This window comes from Etheostoma spectabile, chromosome 18 (genome assembly GCF_008692095.1).
Source record: "Etheostoma spectabile isolate EspeVRDwgs_2016 chromosome 18, UIUC_Espe_1.0, whole genome shotgun sequence".
In the NCBI taxonomy this organism is placed as follows: Eukaryota; Metazoa; Chordata; class Actinopteri; order Perciformes; family Percidae; genus Etheostoma; species Etheostoma spectabile.
The window spans coordinates 5,978,071-5,999,319 of NC_045750.1; the positions used below are offsets into that span (position 1 = coordinate 5,978,071).

General features: G+C 43.3%; 2 protein-coding genes across 2 annotated transcripts; one reads left to right on the forward strand and one right to left on the reverse strand.

Annotated features, from left to right (window-relative positions):
- The first annotated feature begins 1,324 nt into the window (after positions 1–1,324).
- hadhaa (hydroxyacyl-CoA dehydrogenase trifunctional multienzyme complex subunit alpha a) lies at positions 1,325–5,961 on the forward strand. The gene is made up of 4 exons (XM_032543623.1): positions 1,325–1,461; positions 1,601–1,767; positions 2,928–3,072; positions 5,922–5,961. The coding sequence occupies exons 1-4, from the start codon at positions 1,325–1,327 to the stop codon at positions 5,959–5,961; spliced, it is 489 nt and encodes a 162-aa protein (XP_032399514.1).
- gareml (GRB2 associated, regulator of MAPK1-like) lies at positions 5,530–20,595 on the reverse strand. Its single transcript, XM_032543567.1, has 7 exons — positions 20,215–20,595; positions 17,158–17,298; positions 13,555–13,685; positions 13,292–13,457; positions 11,681–12,531; positions 9,138–9,307; positions 5,530–7,132 (listed from the first exon to the last, which is right to left on the reverse strand). The coding sequence occupies exons 1-7, from the start codon at positions 20,324–20,326 to the stop codon at positions 6,523–6,525; spliced, it is 2,181 nt and encodes a 726-aa protein (XP_032399458.1). The 5' UTR covers positions 20,327–20,595; the 3' UTR covers positions 5,530–6,522.
- Positions 20,596–21,249: the final 654 nt, after the last annotated feature.

The window sequence follows — 21,249 nt, forward strand, 5'->3', positions numbered from 1 at the left end:
ATGAAACAAACTAAAATAATTGCTAACAAATTGGATTAATCGTTTAAGTAATTCTATTTCTTGTTTCAGTTTGTCTGTTTTATCTCATTTTACACTGAATAGTTTTGGATCTTGGACTGTTGAACTCTTTTGAAGAGTTCATCATGTTTTTTTATCCTCTGTGTCCTCCTTGGTTACAAGCAACTGCATGAAGAAGGGGTAGGGGTGGTGCGTGATCACGGAGGTCTAAGAATATCTATCGGGGAGAGCGAAAATACGCACTATAGCTTTAATGTCTTGAAAACACTGCCTCAGTATTGTGTGTGTGTGTGTGTGGGTCTCCCCAAAGCGTTGGATATGATGCTGACATACAGGAACATCAGCGCAGATCGAGCTAAGAAGATGGGTCTAGTGCACCAGCTTGTGGACCCTCTGGGTGTGTTCTGCATGTGACTTTGTTTCATTGCTGTACCACACTGCTGTAATCCTCCAGGCGAGGGTGGGAGGGGATCCATCTCTGTGTTTCTTATCTCCAGGTCCTTGAACGAAGCCTGCAGAGGAGAGGACTATTGAATACCTCTAGGAAGTGGCAGTGGGCGTGGCCAAGGGAATCGCCAACAGGCAGGTTCCCCTTACAAAGGAGAAGAGGCTCATGCAGAGTGAATGAATCCTGGTTCACGCTAGTTGCCATAATCTCATTAGATCTCTTTGCTCACTTCTAGTTGTGCAAAGACTTTCATTGATTTAGGGTACGTCCAGTCAGCACATCATGTTTTGAGGCGTTCTCTCACGCCTGTTTTCAGTTGCATATTAGATTTCCAAAGAGCAGATATGCAAGAAACACAACAGCAATATTGGAGAGCATAAATTCAATTTGAAGACATAAGTGTTTATAACTTTGTTACTACAGCTTTGACAACTGTTGGTACAGGAGGCAGCCATTTTGGATTTTGAACTCGGACTACTGCGAGGTTGTCCGAGTGCCGAGTTTAGAAATCCGAGATCAGGGGCGGTGTTTCTGACTTTGACCGGGGAAAAGGTCAAAGGTCCGAGTTCTGAGTACAAATGGGACGCACTATAAGTCGCCATGGTCTCGGCTCTCGTATCTATATTCTATATAAAGGCTGTTTTTGTCTCTTACACAGAACTTTGGGAAGCTGGCAATGCCTTCAGAGGCCAAAGCTCTGATTGGCCTTTACCATGGTCAAGTGACTTGTAAAAAAAAAAAACACTTTGGGACCCCGGAGAAGGAAGTGAAGTAAGAGCTGCACACAGGAGTGAAATATTGTTAATAACACCCCAAACATTTGCAACATTGGCCCAATGTCAGCAGTAAGACTGTACGATGTGTGTTTTGATCCTGGGTGCAGGGCTGATGGGTGCTGGTATATCCCAGGTATCAGTACATAAAGGCCTGACTGTCATCCTAAAGGACACCACAGAGGAGAGCATCAGCAGGGGACATGAACAGGTCTACAAAAGGTAAGATGCACATGCAACTTAGCATTCGCTATTCCTCCAAAAACGTTAAAAGCAAGTGGCTGTCACGACGACTCGGAAGAATGGAATGGGATCCCCCTTGAGGTGGTTTTTTAAAAATGTTGTCTGTATTTGTTCTCAGTCTCGACACTAAGGTGAAGAAGAGAGCCTTGACATCATTTGAGCGTGACGTCACAATGTCCAATCTCTCAGTCCAGCTAGAATCTGGTTTCCTGTCTGCTGACATAGTGATAGAGGCCGTGTCCGGGGACATCAATAAAACACAAAGTCCTCAAGGTGGTGGAGGCGGTGAGTAAAGTCCCCTGGAAGTCTCTAGAATTTCCCTTTTTAAGTATTGTTTCAGTTTGTGAGTTTGGACAGACCAACTTAAAGAGTACCAGAAATACCTTTTTTACACATGAAAGATAGGTCTCTGAGTATGCTACTGTATGTAGTTTGGGAAGCTGTTTTTCTTTTGGCTCTCTGCGTTCTCTCTACTCAGTGGTAGATAAAAGAGGGTTGAACTGTGATTAGAAGTGTGTTCAGCTGATATTCCAATAGTGCTAACCCTAGACCTTTTCTTTTAAATGTGAGCTTTAATAAAGCAACATGCCTGTCCATTCCAGCTTGTAAAACGCTGCATTATTGTGCACTTAGTCCCGCTTTGCCAGACCCTCCTCCAAAGCGCTCTAGAGGAGGGTCTGGCTGTTCCACATGGCATTCAGGGATGGGAAGAAAACCTGCCCTGGTTTAAGGCTTCTTCTTTAAACCAATCACAATCGTCTTGGGCGGTCCGAAGCACGCTGCAAAATAGGCTCAGAAGGAACTCGTTTTGGTGGAACATGGGTATGTTTAAAAGTACAGAAAACTCCGATTGGACAGATAGTCTAGCTAGCGGTCTGGATTTACCCGACAGAGATCTGACATAAGTTTAACGATTAGTAATGGTTAGTCCTCATGAATCAGCAGGCAATCTGGCGGCAACGGAGCAATCCTGGAAGTGGAACGTCAAGGATGTAGACTATTGTGCACCTTGTATCTGCACACATTTTCATGTTATCTTCCTCTTTTTTTTTTTTACCAGTGACTGCTGATTCATTCTATCACTCAGCGGTATCTTTGTCTCTTTCAGCCCTTACAATTGTCATTGTCATCAGTCTGGTTCACAGCGACTTTTTTTGCAAACCCATCATACAAAATAACATTTGTTTGTAAAAAGGAGTTTCTACAACCTGAAAGCATGAAAGACCATTCACATATCGACTATTCCTCTTAGCCATCTGCCTGATGACGACGTTGTTTTAATTAGAGATTGTGGTGTTATCAGTGATCATTTTAATCAAAATGGAATCTATATCTCTTGTAAAGTTGCTGCCCTGAAGTACACAGCTTTCTCTGTATTGTCAGTACTGATCCTACTTTTGTTTTTTTTTCTTCTATTTTTTTGTTTTAATGCCATGTGCACTCAGGTCCGTTCAGGTCCGTAGACTCGATGGGCGCAGAGCGTCTTGTGAGCATCATGAGGCGTTTCGAGGATGTTTATGGAAACCGATTGGCACCCTGCCAGCTTCTACTGGACCACGCCAAAGACTCCAGCAAGAAGTTTTATGAATGGTTGCATTTTCAAACTTGTAAAACTATATCTGTTTTTACTTTGTTTTATTACAAATATTGGTCCAAGTGGATGTGACTTGACCGCATAAGCTGAAGGTATACTGAAGGTATGCACCATAGTTTTTTTTTCTAGTTTTATTATATTTCATTCCTCTTGTACTGATAGTTCTTTATTCTGATGGCTCTAAATGAGTCAAATTCAGAAAGTGCGTGGAGTCACAGTTTGATATAGGTAGACTTTTTTAATTGTTAAACTATTGATCTGATTTCAGTTGTGTAAAGAGTTCCTTGCGGTAAACTACCCTACCCACAAGCTTTAGCAAATTTACTCCACTCAAAAAGTTCACTTGTAACGCCAGTGGCGGAAAGTACATTTACCCAATTATTGAACAATTTTGAGGTACTTGTACTTTACCCGAGTATTTTAGTCTCAGGCTACTTTATTCTTCACTACATTTCAGAGGACATGTTTGACTTTTTTCTTCACTTTTTCCTTCAATTATCTGACAGCTACAATTACTGGTTACTTTACAGATTCCGATTGGTCATAAGAAGCTTATAAAATACAATTCATTGTAAAAAAAATAAATTAAAAAAATAAACACAAAGGGGGGGGTCTGTCAAGTTTCAGATGTCTGTAAGTTGGTAGCAGTTCCATCAGAGAAACAGTTCCCATTTAACGATTTGTTTTAGCCTTATTATTATTATTATTATTATTATTATTTTTTTTTTACACATAAATGTGTTAATTTATCATGTGACCATTTGGAGGTTAACTATTGGCCTGAACTACCAACATTACCTGTTTTATAAAGCTCTCTACGATATAAAGTAGTCAAGATACCATACACATCAGTGCTAAATCAGTATTAAAGATCCAATGTTATTTATAATAACATTTGTAATAATCAGTCACAGTTACATTGCTATACTGAACAAGTACTTAAGTCCATGTTACTGATAGTACTCCTGTACTTTTACTTAAATAAGAGATTAAGTGCAGGAATTGTAACTGTACTGAAGCATCTGAGTTTAAAAAAAATATGTCATAAGCCTTCCCATTCATCCTTTTTAACAGTTGTAGTGATATGTTTGAGCTGTGCTCGGATGTGGTTGTATTTGTCCCTGGAATAAGTTGTATTTATTAATACTTATTGACTAAAGATGTATGTTTGTACTGAGAGTAAAAGGTCATTAACCGTGGGGCCTGGCTGTCTTTTGTAGTTGTGGCTGCAACTGCTAATGGCCTGTCACCCTGCCCATGTCTCTAATAGCTAACCGTGGTACTGGATCTGCGATAAACCTCAACCTCTTGACTCCAGCTCCACACATCCACCAGGAGGGGAAAAAACCCTGATATTTAGAGGTAATTTTGTCTTTTTTTATGTAATCCTTCACTGCTCTTCTTACAACTGACATGATTACAGAGAGTAGGCCTACGTCAATATTACAGTATGTGGTTGGAGTAGACCAGTGTGTGTCTGTCTGACAGCCTCTGACTTTTGACATTTCTACTACACAGACTGTCATTTTTACAGTTATCTGGCTAACTTGGATGATCTTGCATCTTGAAGTAAGTCCTTGGCTGTATAACATGAGGATCATCAGCAGTAGGTCTATCTGCATGAAAGTATTGTTTGTAGCCCTTTAAACGCTGGATATAGGCCAATTTAATTTAGAGAGCCGGAGGGAAACTTCTATTCCTCTAACTGCGGGTGTCTGTATGGAACATACGGTGTCCGAGAGGGGCAAACAACACATCGCGACTTTGACGATTCAAAGTTTCATTTCCAGGGGGCACGAAAAAGTGATGCACGCGGCTGGGACACAGGTGCGCAGGAGTTGCCATGGTTAGTGTCCAATTAAGTCAATGACGTCAGTTATCTGTCAGTTGTGTTGGAAAATCACCTTAAATGTAAGCTTCTTTGGCTTATTGTCGTCGCATGACGTTATAGCAGATAACCTCTGTTAAACTAGCGTTAGCCTTTTTCCTCTAAGCCTTTCGTTATAAGCAAAAGGCTAATTAGCTTGCCAAGGCTAACAAATTAGCTTGCCAAGGCTAACGAATTAGCTTGCCAGTTCAAATAGTCTGACGAAACACAAACAATAGCCTAATTGTGACACAGGCTAACGAGTTGGGAGCTTATTGTAGAGCGTTTCCATATTGTGTTGTCAAATTGGAGATTTCTCTTCAAAAAGTGAACTTTAAGGCAGATATGTTCCTTTTGAATTATTCTTTTTTATGATGTAATATCTGGACAACGACAACAGTTATATTAACATCGGATGGTACATTATAATCCTTAAACAAATTTACTGGTGTCATCTCTAAGGGCCTTTGGACCTTTCCTCATATTTTTAGGCTTTTTTATGCTTTACTGGACCTATTATTTTCTAGCAGCCATCGGTGGGTTTTATACAATGTTGTGTAATTAAGAAGTAAACAATGTGAACACATTCAGTGTAATTTAATTTATTATTATGCATGGCTAAATCAAGCATATCTGAACAAGTGATCTGAGGTACAGTTTGAGAACTCTATTTCTGAGGCATTCAAAAATGTTATTATAGCATGGCAACACATCTGTGTATCTGACTACAGACAGATGGACATCTGGTGTTACCCTTAAAGGGATTGTTAATACAAATGTCACTGTCCCAAAGCACAAATTGGCCTTGAAACAGAATACTGTATATTAAGAGATGTTCACTGAATCATTCAGTACCAGAAACTCGATAATTATGTCGTTGGGTGCTTTTGACTTTCTGCATTTCTCTTTTTTTCCATTTAGCTTTAAACAACTAGCTCTTTTTTATCTCCTAAGAATTGTTATTTATGTCAAATACAGGCCACTGAAGCTCAATGCACAGATGACGAACAACGGATGAAGAAGGCTGTGCAAGAGACTCAGGTAGGCAACAGATCCAGTGTTACATCAGCGTGGTTACATGTCCTACTGGTCCACGATAGAGGCTGTAATTCTCTTAATGCCCCTCATATTGCAAAAACGCACCCCTATATTTTTAATGTTGAATAAATGCATGTTTTCGCCTCATATCAGATATGATGTGGGATCCCAGCATGAAGGCCACACAAATCCATATAGTGCTTAAAACCTTTAGCTGTCTCGAACATGTGGTTGACTATCTGCCCTGAAGACAGACTGAAACGGGGCACCTTCATAATGTAGCTCTCTGTTGTAGCCTTTTGTTAGTAAACTAGTCCCAGTCTATGATTCAGACAGTCAGTCTGTCAGAGACACCTGGCATGAGATCCAGTCAAGTCAAGTGTCAGTTTTATACTTTGACCACAGGGTGGCGTGGTTTCCTTTAGCAAAGTCTCAGCTTCAGTCAGTGGGGCTCAGCAGCCAGTTGGTCACAGTGAAAGGCACATTCAGGATGGCTCAGTAGCCAACAGGCACATTGTGTGCGTCCGCGTGTGTGTGCGCGTTAGATCTTGGGCCTCCAGCCCTGTATGAACTGTGTGATCTTGGTGACATGGAGTCGGCTCAGGTGGAAGTCATGGGACAGGATGTCCTCAGTCAGCTGCACCAGGAGGCTGCCGTCGATCCGCTCCCTCTGGAACACCGCCACCGCTGCCTCTGATAGGCCGATGAACCGTAAGCAGGCCGACACCTCCTCCAATGACAGCACAGACAGGTCAGCGGGAGGCCGCCAGGTGGGGTCAGGGGGCGGGCCCAACCCTTCAGTGACCCCTGTGGACGTCCCGCCGCCCTCTGCGCCTCTGGAGGAATCTGTGGTGGGGTTGGCAGGGGGCTCAGGCGAGGGGCAAGGGGACTGGCGGTTAAAGGGGTTCAACGCCCCGAAGGGGGCAAATCTACTCTGTGGAGGTGGCGGCCTCAGTCGAGGTCCGGAGGAGGTGAAGGAATCTGCCCACGGCTCTGCCCAGGTGGCCTGTGCTGGCTGAGGATTGGCTGTGGTTGCTGTGTTGTCTACAGGGGTGGCAGAGGCTGGATCAGGACTGGCAGGGTTAGGGGCCGGGCAGTCGGCCCAGGAGCACGGGTAACAGTAGAGGGAAGCATCTGGAGAGGGCGAACAGCTGGAACAGAGCAGGAGACGTTAGCAAGTGACATTAGCTTCTAGAATCAGTCAGGATGACTCAATACACCGGTAAGTACCATGAGAAAAATTGAAATAATATAAATTTTACTGGGGTGTAGTTTATAGTTATATTCCCATATCAACAATATCCCGATAAGAATTTATTTTGTGATTTGCAGGTCAAAAGTGATCTAGACCTGTAAGAAAAACTGCCAAACTAGTAATTAGTAATTAACCATTATTTTAACAGTATTTAATATATATTTCAACGTTAAGCAGGTCGTAACATATTGAAACATTATCATTGAAATACCATTGAGATCGTGGTTATGTCAGCTAGACAAAAAAAAAAAGTTTCCTTTTCAACTAACTATATCACCAAATAATCTCACCACAAGGTTCCTTAACCCTTGTGTTGTCTTTCCGTCAACCATGGAAAAAAACTCAGTTTTGATCACTTTTTTTTCAACATTATTATCACTTTTCTGACATTTTTGTCACTTTTTCAATGTTGTGGGTGCTTTTTTAAAAGTTTTTGCCTACGTTTTTTGATATTTTCAATATTGACATTTTCAGCGCTTATTTCAACGGCCCATTTTTTGTGCCCAACATTTTTTTTTTTTTACTGAAAACGGGTCAGATTAGACCCAAGGACAACATGAGGGTTAAGTAGCTGCTCTGGAGCTTTCGATCATATCACATGATCATCAGCAGATGGAGTTTAGCCTAGCCTAGCTTAGCCTACACTAGCACAACACACCAGAATCTCCAAACTGTCTGTGGTCCAGTTGCAGTGCTGATAATGCAGGTGGCAGGTTTTGAACTATTTGTCCCTGTTAACTTTCATGTGTTATCTGCTATAAATAGCAAGAAGGGTGAGATTAGGTGGCATCCTTGGTGGCTTCCTGTTTGTGCTGTAAAGAACATCCAGAGTGCGATCCGGAGATTCGTCACATGGTTGTGTGGCGGTGGGAGTGTCACTGAAATGGCCCATATGTGTGACGACCTGTTGTGTTCTTTACCCCCCGATGTAGCACAAGTAGACTTTATACTTCACAATTATTGTTTTCCCTCAGACCGTTTTATAGATCTTGACATTTCTGACCGCACTTAAAGGCAGCTTTATTTCACTGAGACAGAGAAAGAAAAGAGACTAGTGACTTTGTCTGAATCTCATTTCTCTATCTAACCCCTACCCCTTACCCTCGTTTTTTTCGCGTTCACGTGAGACCTAGTGCTGTCCCATTACTTTTTTTGAACGAGGGGTAGGGCTAAGACCAAGGGCTGTATACCCCTTGAAACCAAGTGAGGACTCAATCTTACTTGTAAACGAGGGCTATTGTACAGCAAGCAACAATGGCTGGCGCATCAACCAGAGAGACCCATTGTTTTGGGCTGGAGCTTGTTGCAGTAGGCAGTAAAGTGCTTGTGTTTTGTTTTTGACCCTTATAGTTTAACTTTTTTGTGGCAGCGATAAAGGCCATGAGGTTTACTGTTTACTGTATGAGACTGTCACGCCGCCTCAAAATGCATTTCTGCAAAATTTGAATCTGTCTCAACTTCTTGCGCAGTCTATGTGAACCCAGCCCAAAACGTGTCGAGGCCAAGAAAAGCTGCCAATCCTTTCATAATTATACTAATGTTTCCAAATAAATGTAATAATGATTTGTTGCATGTAGAAGCTAAACATTCACACTGTAAGGGCGGCTGTGACTAGAGCGTGGTCTAGTCGTGTGTGGTAGAGCGGTCAACTACCAATCGGAAGATTGGTAGTTCTATCCCTGGCCCTGCAGTCCCATGTCAAAGCGCCCTTGGGCAAGTCACTGAACCCCAAGTTGGCCCTGATGCGTAAATGTATGAAAGTGTTTATCTGATGAGCAGATGGCATCTTGTATAGCAGCCTCAGCCACAGTGTGTGAATGGTTCCTGTACTGTGTAAAAGCTCTTTTAGTAGTTGTTAAGACTAGAAAAGCGCTATATAAGAACAGTCCATTTACATTTACCTGTCCTGAAGTCCAGAGGAGTAGAAGGAGAGGTTGGGTCTCGGGGAGGTGGATGTTTTGGGGAAGCGAGGTGGGACGGGAGGGCTTGGGACCGGACTGGAGATGGAGCCTCCTTTAGAGCAGCGAGGGGGAACCGGAGGGGCGATCAAGTAGCGACACTCCTCTCTCACCTACACACACACATGCATACACACAAACACAACACAGAAAATGAGAGCTACAAATAGCAAAAAAGTTAACTCAAAAAACTTCTCAGAAGGGGGGGGGGGGGTGGTGTGTGTTGTGTGTTTGGTGTGTGTGTGTTGGTGGTGTGTGGTGTGTGTGTACAAGCTCTCTCTCTCACACACACACACACACACACACCACACACACACCACACCATTGTCTTGGCAGGCTAAATATCAGGGAATGAAGAATGCTGTGTGTGACAAGGTATAATCCAGTTGCATAGCAGACATTACCACCCACACACTCTCTGTACCGCTTCTAGCTGCCGTCACTTTGAAAGAAAAAAGTTAATTAAGCAAAACAAAGCATGATCATGTTCCCCTTACAAACACAGAGGCCATTTACACTAGGAGGTGAGTACTAATGTTGAAGAACAACCTAATGACTCCAAAGCGAGAACAGATCAGCAAAGAAAACAACCTTGATTTCAATTTGACACACCATTTCCTGGTTTAAAGGTCCAATGTGTAGGGATTTCTCCCATCTAGCGTTATATCGCAATCAACTCTCTCGCGCCACACAGTTCAAAGTACGTATTACAGCCACGGTAACCTTCACGCTTCAAAAAGCCGGTCCTTTGCTCTTTTCAATCTCCTTTTTCTGGGCAAAGAAGAAGACAACTCTTCCTGAAATTTGGACTTTGAATACATGTGGTCCTCCATGTTTCCTTCTTCTACCTTGCCGGGGCCAGAAAGAGACAAAAAACGCAAAAAGGCAGAGCAGTATATCCTGTATGTCCCTCACCAGCTAACGTATTTCAAGATGGCTCATGCATATCGAGCGTCTACCCCAGTTCATGCAACTGGAAATGTAAAATATCAAAATTCCAATAGGAATACTATTCATGAAGGTAAATATTCAGGAAGGACAAGTTTGTGAACGGGCAACACCGGGTTTTGATAATGAACAGCTAAAACATTACACATTGGACCTTTTTAAAAAAAGAATTAGTTTTTTAAATGGTTTCATATATCTTATAGAGGAATTTAAGAGCCTCCAGTTGAGCATGAGAAACATGAAACAATAAGTGGATAGAGATAGAGAACAATGTACATGCACATACAATCCTAAACTCATAAAAGCAAAACAAAAAACATGTAAAAAATGTAGGCACAACAATCTGACAAAGAAATTCAGTTACACGTCATATATTACACATTTAGCAAAAAACAAATTTCCACAACGTTCACATATATGTCAAACAAAATAGATTTCCCTTTTCTGTCACAAGAGTTTTCTATCAAGTGACGTACCACAGTAGTGTTACCACCACGTGTTGTTTATGAAGGCCAGTAGTTCTACAGTTCTAATACTCCCTGTTTGGTTGCATCGTGATGCATTCAAAGACATTTTGTGTAGGAACAGATGCATTTTACATTTCCAGGTAATTTCAACTGGAACTTTAAAGCTATTAATTCAAGTACTCTGGATTGAGTTTACGTGCCTTTCCTCTATAAGATTAGGCCAAAGTTGTGTCCCTTCTTTTTTTTTTATTTTATTTATTATGAGGTGTTCAAATTTGCTATCCAGGTGACTTAAAATACAGACAGGAAACTCCCCAGGAATGAGTTTTAGCTTTTCATCAAGAAACCCTGATAAATGAACTAATGACTGAGCCCTCCATGAGGCTGGGTAGGAGCAGGGTGTACCACTTTAGTGTTGTCTGTAAACAAAACAAAAAATGTGATTGACAACAATTTTTTGATTTGTCATTTAAGTAACTTTGTCGAAGCAAAATTACCAGCTATTCTCACTTGCCAACTGATCAGACCAAAAATTGTGTCGCCTACCCAAACTAAAACTTAATTTCACTGAAACTCTAAGACAAAAAAAGAGCGGCCACCCTTTGTGATTGACAAACGATTTTAGGGAAGTGCAGTACCGATACAATCATCAACCGCATTCTTTTGTCTTCTGTTCCGATCATCAGAAATGGTTGTGGCCGTCTTCGATCGTGAGATCGATAATAATTTGGTCATTCTTAAAACCAAAGGCTCCATCAGTATTATACTCTACCATCAAGACTCAACTGGTTCTGTGCTATTTATTGAATTATTGTATTCCAGCACATATGTACCTAGATCCTTGCTGATATGTCTTTGTGTGCATTTGTGTGTGGCTGTGAGTGTGTGCGTGCGTGTGTGCGTGTGTGTGTGTGTGTGTGTGTCCGTCCATTGAGGTTTAAAAGCTGTAATGTATGAATAATTCAAACCAGGCATCCTGACTTCTCACAACCGGATGCTGTTGTGGACCGATAAGAGGAACGAGAGACAGAGGGGTGGAAATAAGGACAGGAGGTGAAGACTGAAACTCACAGCATCAGATTTGGGAGGTACGGGTGGAGGGGTGGACACTCTCGTCACCATGGTACCAAGAGATCCATCCAATGAGGCAGACGAATGAAAAGAGATGAGATTTGGCTCCTTTCCCAAGCCCTCTGCATTCTGATTGGTCCAGAGTTCCTCGTAAGGGATTTCCTCACTGGTCCTCATTTCAGCCTCAGTCCATTCAGGAGTCACATACTCCCGCTCCTCACCTGGTCCCTCCCCCAGTCGCTCTCCCAAAGAGTCCCTGCAGCGCTGTGATAAGCTGTCCGAAACCCCGCCCCCATACCCGCACATGGAGAGGCGCTGCAGCGCCGGTGCCAGGGAGTCCTGACCCGACACACACATGCGAGAGCGCCGCGGGCTCACACACTCCTCTGTCATACACTCCAGCTCTGGCCGGGTTTCTCTCACAGCTCGAGAGTAGGCATCCGGGTCGAATGCGTGTCGCAGTAGGAGGCTTTCCAGCGCTGCCGTGTGGACAGAGGCCTCGGCCACGTTGAACCGGGGCATGCAGCGCAGCAGCAGGAAGTGGGAGGGAGAGACTTCCTGTCGGCGGAGTACCATGCAGAGCACCACCGTCTTGCTGACGATGTTGAGCAGCTTGTAGCGGTGGCCCTCTCGGACCGCGTGGCGGTCGTAGGGGTTTCGTGGTGGTCGAGAAGGCACGGACACGTTCACGGGGAGGCGAACCCTCTCGATGATGCTGCGTACCGTGTGCTCCCCTCCCAGCATGCCTTGCTCTAGAGGGGAGCGTGTGCAAAAGCGTCCACGGCAACCAAAGGGTAGGCTAACGCTCTGATTGGTGCGATGGTTCATACACACCAGGCATGGAGTTTTACCTGAGGATGCAGAGACATTTGGATTAGTCAGGGGTCTTCTGTTCAGTGATGTTTCTCAGGAGTTGATAGCGTGATGTACTAAGCATGGTGATGGAAAGCACTAGAATGATTTACTTAATCTGCAGATACAGTGCATCACTGCTTCTATAGGCTGACAATGCACGGTTGCATGTTGAACATACAAGTCGCTGGAACTGAAACAGGCAATGCATGCTTAGAAGTGAATGGGCGAGAATATTTGTAGGATGAGTGGAGGCCTTGGGGAAGACCCAGGACTAGGTGGAGGGATTATATCTCCAACCTGGCCTGGGAACGCCTCGGGATCCCCCAGTCGGAGCTGGGTAATGTGGCTCGGGAAAGGGAAGTTTTGGGTCCACTGCTGGAGCTGCTCCCCACGCAACCCGATACCGGATAAGCGGACAAAGATGGATGGATGGATGGATGGATTTGTGGGATGGAAGTGTAATGTGACCACAATGTATAGAAAATCAAAGCAAAAACATCCATATCACTTCCAAAATAAACAATTGGGGACTTTTATTTTGATAGTGATAGATAGGGAAATGGGGTGAATGAAAGAGAGAGGATGACACCCCCCAAAGGACTCAGCCCACATGGGATGCACACTCTTACGCTTAGAGGTCGCCCCAGAATGACAGTATTACGAATGATGTCACTGATTCCACACCCTGGTCATTCTCATGTCATGAACAACCCCCGAAATAGGACTCATAGAACCCAAGAGTTTAGCCTTACGTACTTCGAGGAGTCTTTCCCAGGCGTCTCAAGAGCGCGCTCAGTCCAGTCTTGTCCTTAGACGGCGCGGCACAGAGAAGCTCCGCCTTCCCCATGAGTGACAGCTCATCTCCAGCCTGCAGAGTGAAGCTGTAGGGCTCACTGTCCTCACTGAACTCGCCTGAAACCACCTGCAGCGGACACATGTATGGGTGCGTGGATAGGATATTGCATGACAGAAACGTTTAAGTTATATATTCATATGAGATATTCTTATGTTACTCAAACCTTGACACTAAAAGTGATCGTCTCCATGACAAAGACCCGGTCGGGGAAGACTCCGGCAACTTCCTCCACACTGGAAAAATACTGGACCGGATCCCTGACGTCTCGGTCTTCATCCAACAGCTTGAACTTCCCTACAGAGATGATGGGAGCAGGATAGTGGAAAGAGAAGAGAAAGGTGAAGGAGGTGTACAAAGGGGGGTACAAAGATGGAAGGAAGAAGAGGAAGTGAGTTGGAAAAGGAAGTGGAGAAAGCATGAGAGAAGGATAAGGGGGAGGGAGCCCAGAGGAAAGAGGAATATGGTAATAAGGTAAGGGGGGGAAAGGTGGAGGAAGGACAAGAAGAGAGAAGAGGAAGGAGAGAGAGGAAAAAGGAGAGGTTAAACAGTTTTTGTTCTGTCTTTTCTGTTTTTGACTTCCTACAGTCTTACAAACTCTCTCACACACACACACACACACACACACACGCACACATACACAGACACACACACACCCGTAGTAGACACTGTTTGGACGAGAAGAATACAAAGACACCTCCGTGACCTATGACCTGGCACCAGCTCTCGACCAATCGACAGCCGACGGGGCTGGCATGGCAACCAAAAAAGGACCCCCATTCTCACGCAGAGCAGAGACACATCACCATGGAGACACTCACACACTTTCACCCTTTCTTTCCCTCCCTCATCCACTCCTCTGTCTGTAAATCTTTCACCCGAGTGTTGCAGTCCAGTAACTGTTTGTGTTCTTTAAACTGTTCTTTTTTTATTTTGGTTTGTGCCACTTTTTTGCCGCGTAGAGACCATTTCAGGAATGCAAAATTGGCTCCTAATCAGCCTTTTTAAAATCCCATTATCCTTTCTTCTTATTTACCAGTTCATCGGATTGCATTTAACTACTACGACCCTCGAGGGATCCGCCTTTTTCTCACAGTCTAAATGTATGTGTGTGTGAGGGAAAGAGACATGAGAAAGTTTTTTTGTCTGGGAGGCAGAGCAGAATACCAAACTCATAAATCCTCCTCACCCTCCCTTTCTCTCCTCCTCTTTCTCGACCCCCCCACCTTCCAATTCAAACAACCCCCAGGATAAGGAGCGGCAAGTGCTACTTTTCCACACAACCCACCACCACCACCCCTCCTAAAGAAGTGAGACTCCTAACAGAACTGAGGTGTAACAAGCTATTACTACGTTTCAAGAAATACAATCGGAACCACTCAGGCTTTTAAATCCCGACACACGAGGCTTCGGCCACCAGTTCCACATTACCAGGGTGGCTGTGGCGCCACTTGCTTTGCTGAACCCCTTTCATTCAGCTTTTCTGTCCTCTACCCTTCAGTCATCCTTGGCTCTCTTGCTGATGGACAGAGGAGGATACAGACAGAGAGAGGTTAAGAAGGACGGAGCATCCTGTTGTCTATCCCCATGGGGGAACCTATATTGCTCTCCTCATAAGCTTATTTAGACTTCCTGTATGAAGTCATCACACAGACATTAGCTCATCACTGGCGGTGGCCTATGATTCCACAACAACTCACCTGTCATGTTTAAAGAGACAAAAAGCATCCTAAAAGTATGCATACACTTAAATTGGCTTTTTGGCTTGCTTTTCCTTTGCTACTGGAATGCATCAGTAAAATTGGTTCGGGTTGATGGAATACTGCAGGGTCCGGCAACAGAAATACCCCCCAACAACACAACTATCCCAATGCCATATGGCAGCCCTTACAGTTACTGAAACCTTTTAAAACTATGTTATAGTAACGCCTCTTTTCCACCAGTTCAACCATTTCAGTTTCCTGTCTACAGTTACCTCTACCTAACAGGTGGAAGGAAATCATGGACCTGCTACTTTGTATCTTTTAAAGCTGGGCAGACACTCAGATTTCTGCCAAACCAGAGGTCCATCTGATCATGCAACAGCCACATGGTGGCTCAGACAAGTAACAGTGACCCCCTAAAACGAATGTCAAATGAGAACCAGTCTGGCAGGAAGAAAATTGGTTTTGGTTCAGGGTTAAAATTGGGCTTAATCTGTACAGTGTCTGCCCACCTTTAAGAGAAGGAGACATAGAATGTGAGACATTAAATAAGGCTACAGTACAAAGGATCATCCATTCCTAATGTGCTTATTCTTGGCAGCTCCTTATGTGTTTCTCTTAATGGAAGTGTAATACTAAATCACTGGAACGCCCCTTTAAGAAAGCCTGTTTACACTACAGGCCATTGTTGTGCTGAGACATCCCTTATTGGACTTGGACATAATGAAAGTCTGTCTACTTTAGTGAAACCAAGAGAGCTCCTGTTGAGTCAGTACATCTGTTACATATACAGTATATATGTTGGCTTTTGAGCCGTTTACTTCTTGCTGCTAACTGCTTATATTGCCATTAATTGCCGTCACGTGATTCCGCAAGCGGAAATGTCTAAAATGACAATGACCTCAACACACACCCCCTCCCTCCCAAGTTTTTCTTTCATTCTGCCGAAAAGGAGCCTGCGAGGCGGCAGCAGTGTGAGGTGACATCAGCACTCCATCGGTGGAGGAAGTGAATGAAGAGGAGGCATTAGGATCCAGTTACACAGCGAATAATGTGACTGGTCGGACAGTCTGAATGGGATTGTGGGGATTGAGCTCCGGTGAGATCATACTGACTGGACTCATTCAGCAGGAAGACGACAGGTCAATAGACCAGGAGGAGCCAGGGAAGGTCACATCTACAGTAGCTGGTTGGATGTGGGTATTTGGCTGCGCATCAATCAATATTTTTAAATGTGACCCCTTACAGTACATTTTCAAAAAGGATCACTGAAATCATAATTTTTCCAATTTCACCCAAATCAGTTTCCACATTTAAAAACAATTGGGTTTTTTTTGCATAATCATGAGTTTGTAGTGCCTGGCCTGAGATAAAGGCTTAAACAAGATGCCAGAGTATTTCTAATACCTGGCACGCATGCCTTTTGGAAGAAGCAACCAGAGGGCCGTCACACAAACTCAGAAAGACCATGCAAACTCTACGAAGAAAGATCCCAGTCAACCCTGGTGGGGTCTGAACCCTCGACCCTGCAAAATGCAAATGTGCCATATCACCGTTAAAATGACAGTAAATCGTAGATTGGGACGATTATGCAATACTCATCTTTCTTGATTCTGGGAGTTGGTATTTTGCTTCTGTGTTATGTCACACTGTTATGTCATAAGGTCTACGTTTTTGAATGTTTTCTGCCAAGTTTATGATGAATCACCAAATAGGAGACTGTTCCTCTATTTTGTAAATATGTGTCTGTTGCATTTAAGCTGGACTGACACAAATTCTTATGAACTAGGTTCACATGAGAATAAAGTATATAACTAGAACTGTTTTAGTTAGACTGGATCTTTAGAGCATGGTGAACCCCATCATTCAAAGCAAGGACATTTTTACCCATCAGCCATTATTTTACATAGAGCAAGTGGAAATTGTTGACCTTGTGACAAAAAATGTTTGGGACATTTATTCACCCCCAGAGATTCCAATTTAGGGTGAAATTGCGGTTTTTAGGTTGTGGACTATTAAGGTGTGTGTGTGTGTGTGTGTGTGTGTGTGTGCGTGTGCGTGCTCACCCTGGTATTGCAGAGGGATGTCTATCTTGGGTCCAATAACGTAGTGTCCCTCTTCTAAGCTGTGAGCAGTCACAGTGGTCCACTGACGGCAGGAGTGTAACAGCACCACATCCTCCTCCGACAGCCCCTCCACACATTCACCTGCAACAGACACACATTAACAGACGACATGGATTAGGACTAACACAATTCAAAAACAGGTTTTTAATTTCTAAAGTCAGACTACAGTAGGCTGCAGCTAAGCAATGGAAAACACAACACCTACATGCATTCAGGATTCAGAGTCTGTAATTACCACTATCAGTGACAGTTCACCACCCCTAACCTACTCATCAGGATCCTGTTATGCGACTGGCAACCCACTATTACACAGCCCACAGCCCACACACACGTCTCACTCTCACACTCACAGACTCCCATGTTGACTGATAGCTGTTTCTACTTTTTGATCTAACAATCATGTCGATTGATGGCTGAATACAAACACAGGACAGACGATGAGATGACATGTCAATCTTTTTTCTTCGCCCAAATCACAAAAAAAGACCCATTTTCCCTCTTATGGCTTGCGGTTATTGAGCCAAGCAGATCATTTTAATTTTTTTTTTTTTTTTTACCACCGCTAAGACTACAGCTACCGTCCAAGAGCGTTGAAGGGGACTTTTTGTTGTTGTTATGTTCAAAGCAAAAATTGTACCCAACAGTAATGCCTTTTTCCATAAACACATGGTTACTCTGGATGACTCACAGACGTTGCTGTCAACAGTTGCCGCAAATTACCACAAGTCAGAAAGATACTGGATGTAAAAAGAGTCAGTGAAAAGAAGACGACTGCACGGTTGTCTCAGAAAGTAAAAAAACTAAGTGAAAAGCCGAGAATCTGTTAGAATAAGTAGCAATACCACACAATAAAAATATAATAGTAGTCCCACCTTCAACAGTACACGACTATTATCAGCACCATGCACTCAGGCTATTAAGTATCACCAGTGAAAGTACTCCGTATGCAGAATGGCTCCTTTCCAAAGTGGTTTAGTAAGTAAGTAGTAACTGTACATACCATTGGGTGATTGAAGCTATAACAATGCATTGTATCTTTTTGTTTTGTATGTAAAAGCTTATTGTGCAAAATCAATGGTACCTGTCAAATGGAGTAAAAAGTACAACATTTCTCTCTGAAATGCAGTGGGGTAGAAGTATAAAATAACATTAATAGAAATAGGGTTCAAGTTTTGAGGTGTGTTTGAGGTAAAGATGTTTACAGTATGAGCAAATGTGTAATTACTTTCCACCGCTGGTTACAACAACAGATAATTCCACATGGGTTATATGAGAGCACGTTTTCATGTGATTTGGGTTAACTGACATTAATGTATGACATCAATTGCCTTTGTGTAGCATAATGTACTTTTCCATCATGGCTATATATTATGCAGTCTGGATCGTTCATAAGTTTCATGAATTCATCCTACTAAATTACACCCCCACGCTCACACTGAACCACAGTCTCTCCATGCAGATAAAACACTGTTGGTGTGTTGTTGTTAATGTGAAATGGGGGGGGGGGGGGGGGTTAAGGCTTAAACGAAATGCTGACATCAAGCCCTGTTGTAAATAACTAACCACCTACTGGGTTGGCTGGTTGGGCAAACAAGCGCTACATTGCAGTTAATGAACATCTACGGGTATGCACTCTCTCTCTCGCTCTCGCTCTCGCTCTCTCTCGCTCTACAATGTACGCGCGCGGCCAGAAGTAGGCTAAGGTGCGTATTTTTCGGGGACCACGGCTCGGGTGCGCGCTTTTGACCAAGAAGGAAAGTCGGAGGTTTTCCCTCCTCGTCGCTGCTCGTTAGTATTCAGCACATTCACCGACAGATTACAGCATTTACATATGAAAAGAATTGAGCAGCACTTCAGCAGCACAACAGATACTTTGTGGCTTTCCGGGCCCTCGCTGGACAGGAACAACTTTGGCCGTCGACGTTCCCAAAGTAAAGACCAAATCTGGGGATGCAGAGAATCATTTTGGCGGCAAAACATGAAACATTTAACAGAAAAACTGAGCACAAATTTTACTCAGTGGTTGGTGTGAATTAGAAAAGTCGGCGTCCAGGAGCAACTGTGTCAAGACAGCCAGATTTAATCAAAATAACGGAAACCAACGCAGCTTTATAGCTGTGTTGGTTTCAAAATAAGAGCCCCAAATGTGCCCGGGCAGCTGGACCAGTGTATAAAACGTGTTATTGTATTCCATACTTTGGCCAACAGTACCAACAGTGGCTTCTCCAATATTTTGCCAAACTACATCAATAATGTCCAAAATGTTGCCTGTGATGAAAAAACCTTATGATTGATTGACTATGACAAATTTGCTTTAACAGCACAGCTCATTTAAGAAAAAATGTAATCTGACTAATTCATGCACTGTAAAGCTGAACCCGTCAGCCAAAATAAAAAAAACAAAAATGGTAGGCCAGCTCAAGCGGCTTATACTGACCGCCCCAACAAATCAGAAAACTGTCTTGTATTACCGTTAGGGTTTTTTAAAAGACACAAACCATCTATGTACTCTAACTATATTCATTAAAATTCCTGCTTTAAACTATTAGCCTACAACTCTCGAAATGTCTGCCTAAATTAGCTAGGGTAGTTTAATTTGTTTTGCCAATGGCTGTTCCGTCAACATTATTCCCAACTAGGTTATGCTCTAAGCTACTGATTACTGATAATATTTATTAATGTTAATATTCAAAATGTTAGTGAATCTCCAGGAAGTGTTTTCCTTATTGACAACGGAAACGATTAAAGATTTATTTTGAAAACATTGACCGGAAGCTGTACATTTCTCCTGTCAATCTTGACACTGTTGAGATACTCTGCAGTAAATTGCTACACTTGTTCTCACACCCCGGTGTCGTTATACTAAAAACCCAAGAAACACACTTTCCTCGTTGAATGTTTGACCTCTTTTACTGACTGTAAAACCATATTTACCGCCATTTCTCATTAGCCTACTTTAACCCTGGTGTATGAAACGACGAGGAGCGAGTCTCTTACCGTGGGCCAGTCGGACCAGAGTGGGCAGACGGAACTTGCTGACCACCGCGTCCAGCGGCAGCGCCAACGGGCTCCAAGTGATCTCCGACAGGCTCGCCGACAACTTCTCCATCCTCCCGGGTCATCACGCTACCGGAGATAACGGTGATAATGATGGTGAAGATAATGATGGTGGGGGTGATGACGATGAACTGGAGGAAGGTGATGGTGGCGGCGGTATAATGGCAAAGAGTTTCGCCATGTTTGAATGGAGGAGAGGGAGCGCAGTCACAGTCGGTGCGCACGAGCGGTGGGAGGGAGCGCGAGCCCTCTCTCTTTCTTCCTCTCTGTCATTCAGTGTTTGTCGAGCACCCCCCACACATATAAACCATTAGAGTGTAGCAAAGTCAGTCAGACTTTGATTTTGTAGAGTTTGTCATTATAATGGCGCTCATATATCAAGCACAGATGTTAAGAAGCCTTCCTTTTTATCTTCCCACGCTTGCTTGATATTCATGTTTTCCACATTAATTATTGCACCACTTTGTCCACAGAGGTTAATCTGAGCTGGTGTGTGGGTGGAAAGGGATCTACATGCAGGGACTTTGTAGGCAGGATTTCTCAACATTTGGCCTACTGAGCCCAGAAATTCTGGAGATGGTAAGCAAGTGATGAGAATAGCCTATGTGTTCAGCAATTGGGTGGGATGTAACAGGAACATGTACTTAAAGGTCCCATGGCATGGTGCTTTTTGGATGCTTTTATATAGACCTTAGTGGTCCCCTAATACGTATCTGAAGTCTCTTTTATATAGACCTTAGTGGTCCCCCAATACCGTATCTGAAGTCTCTTTTATATAGACCTTAGTGGTCCCTAATACCGTATCTGAAGTCTCTTTTATATAGACCTTAGTGGTCCCTAATACGTATCTGAAGTCTCTTTATATAGACCTTAGTTGTTCCCTATACTGTATCTGAAGTCTCTTTATATAGACCTTAGGGTCCCTAATACTGTACTGAGCCTTATAGACTTAGTTGTCCTAATACGTATCGAAGT

Bases quoted from the DNA above. Each gene is read 5' to 3' on its own strand.
- hadhaa (XM_032543623.1), top strand. From the start codon at position 1,325: ATGTGTGTTTTGATCCTGGGTGCAGGGCTGATGGGTGCTGGTATATCC. The intron at 1,462-1,600 runs GTAAGATGCACA...ATTTGTTCTCAG, and splicing joins CATGAACAGGTCTACAAAAG to TCTCGACACTAAGGTGAAGA. The intron at 1,768-2,927 runs GTGAGTAAAGTC...ATGTGCACTCAG, and splicing joins TCCTCAAGGTGGTGGAGGCG to GTCCGTTCAGGTCCGTAGAC.
- gareml (XM_032543567.1), bottom strand. From the start codon at position 20,326: ATGGAGAAGTTGTCGGCGAGCCTGTCGGAGATCACTTGGAGCCCGTTG. The intron at 17,299-20,214 runs GTAAGAGACTCG...TGTCTGTTGCAG, and splicing joins TCTGGTCCGACTGGCCCACG to GTGAATGTGTGGAGGGGCTG. The intron at 7,133-9,137 runs GTAAATGTAAAT...GCTCTGTTCCAG, and splicing joins TCCTCTGGACTTCAGGACAG to CTGTTCGCCCTCTCCAGATG.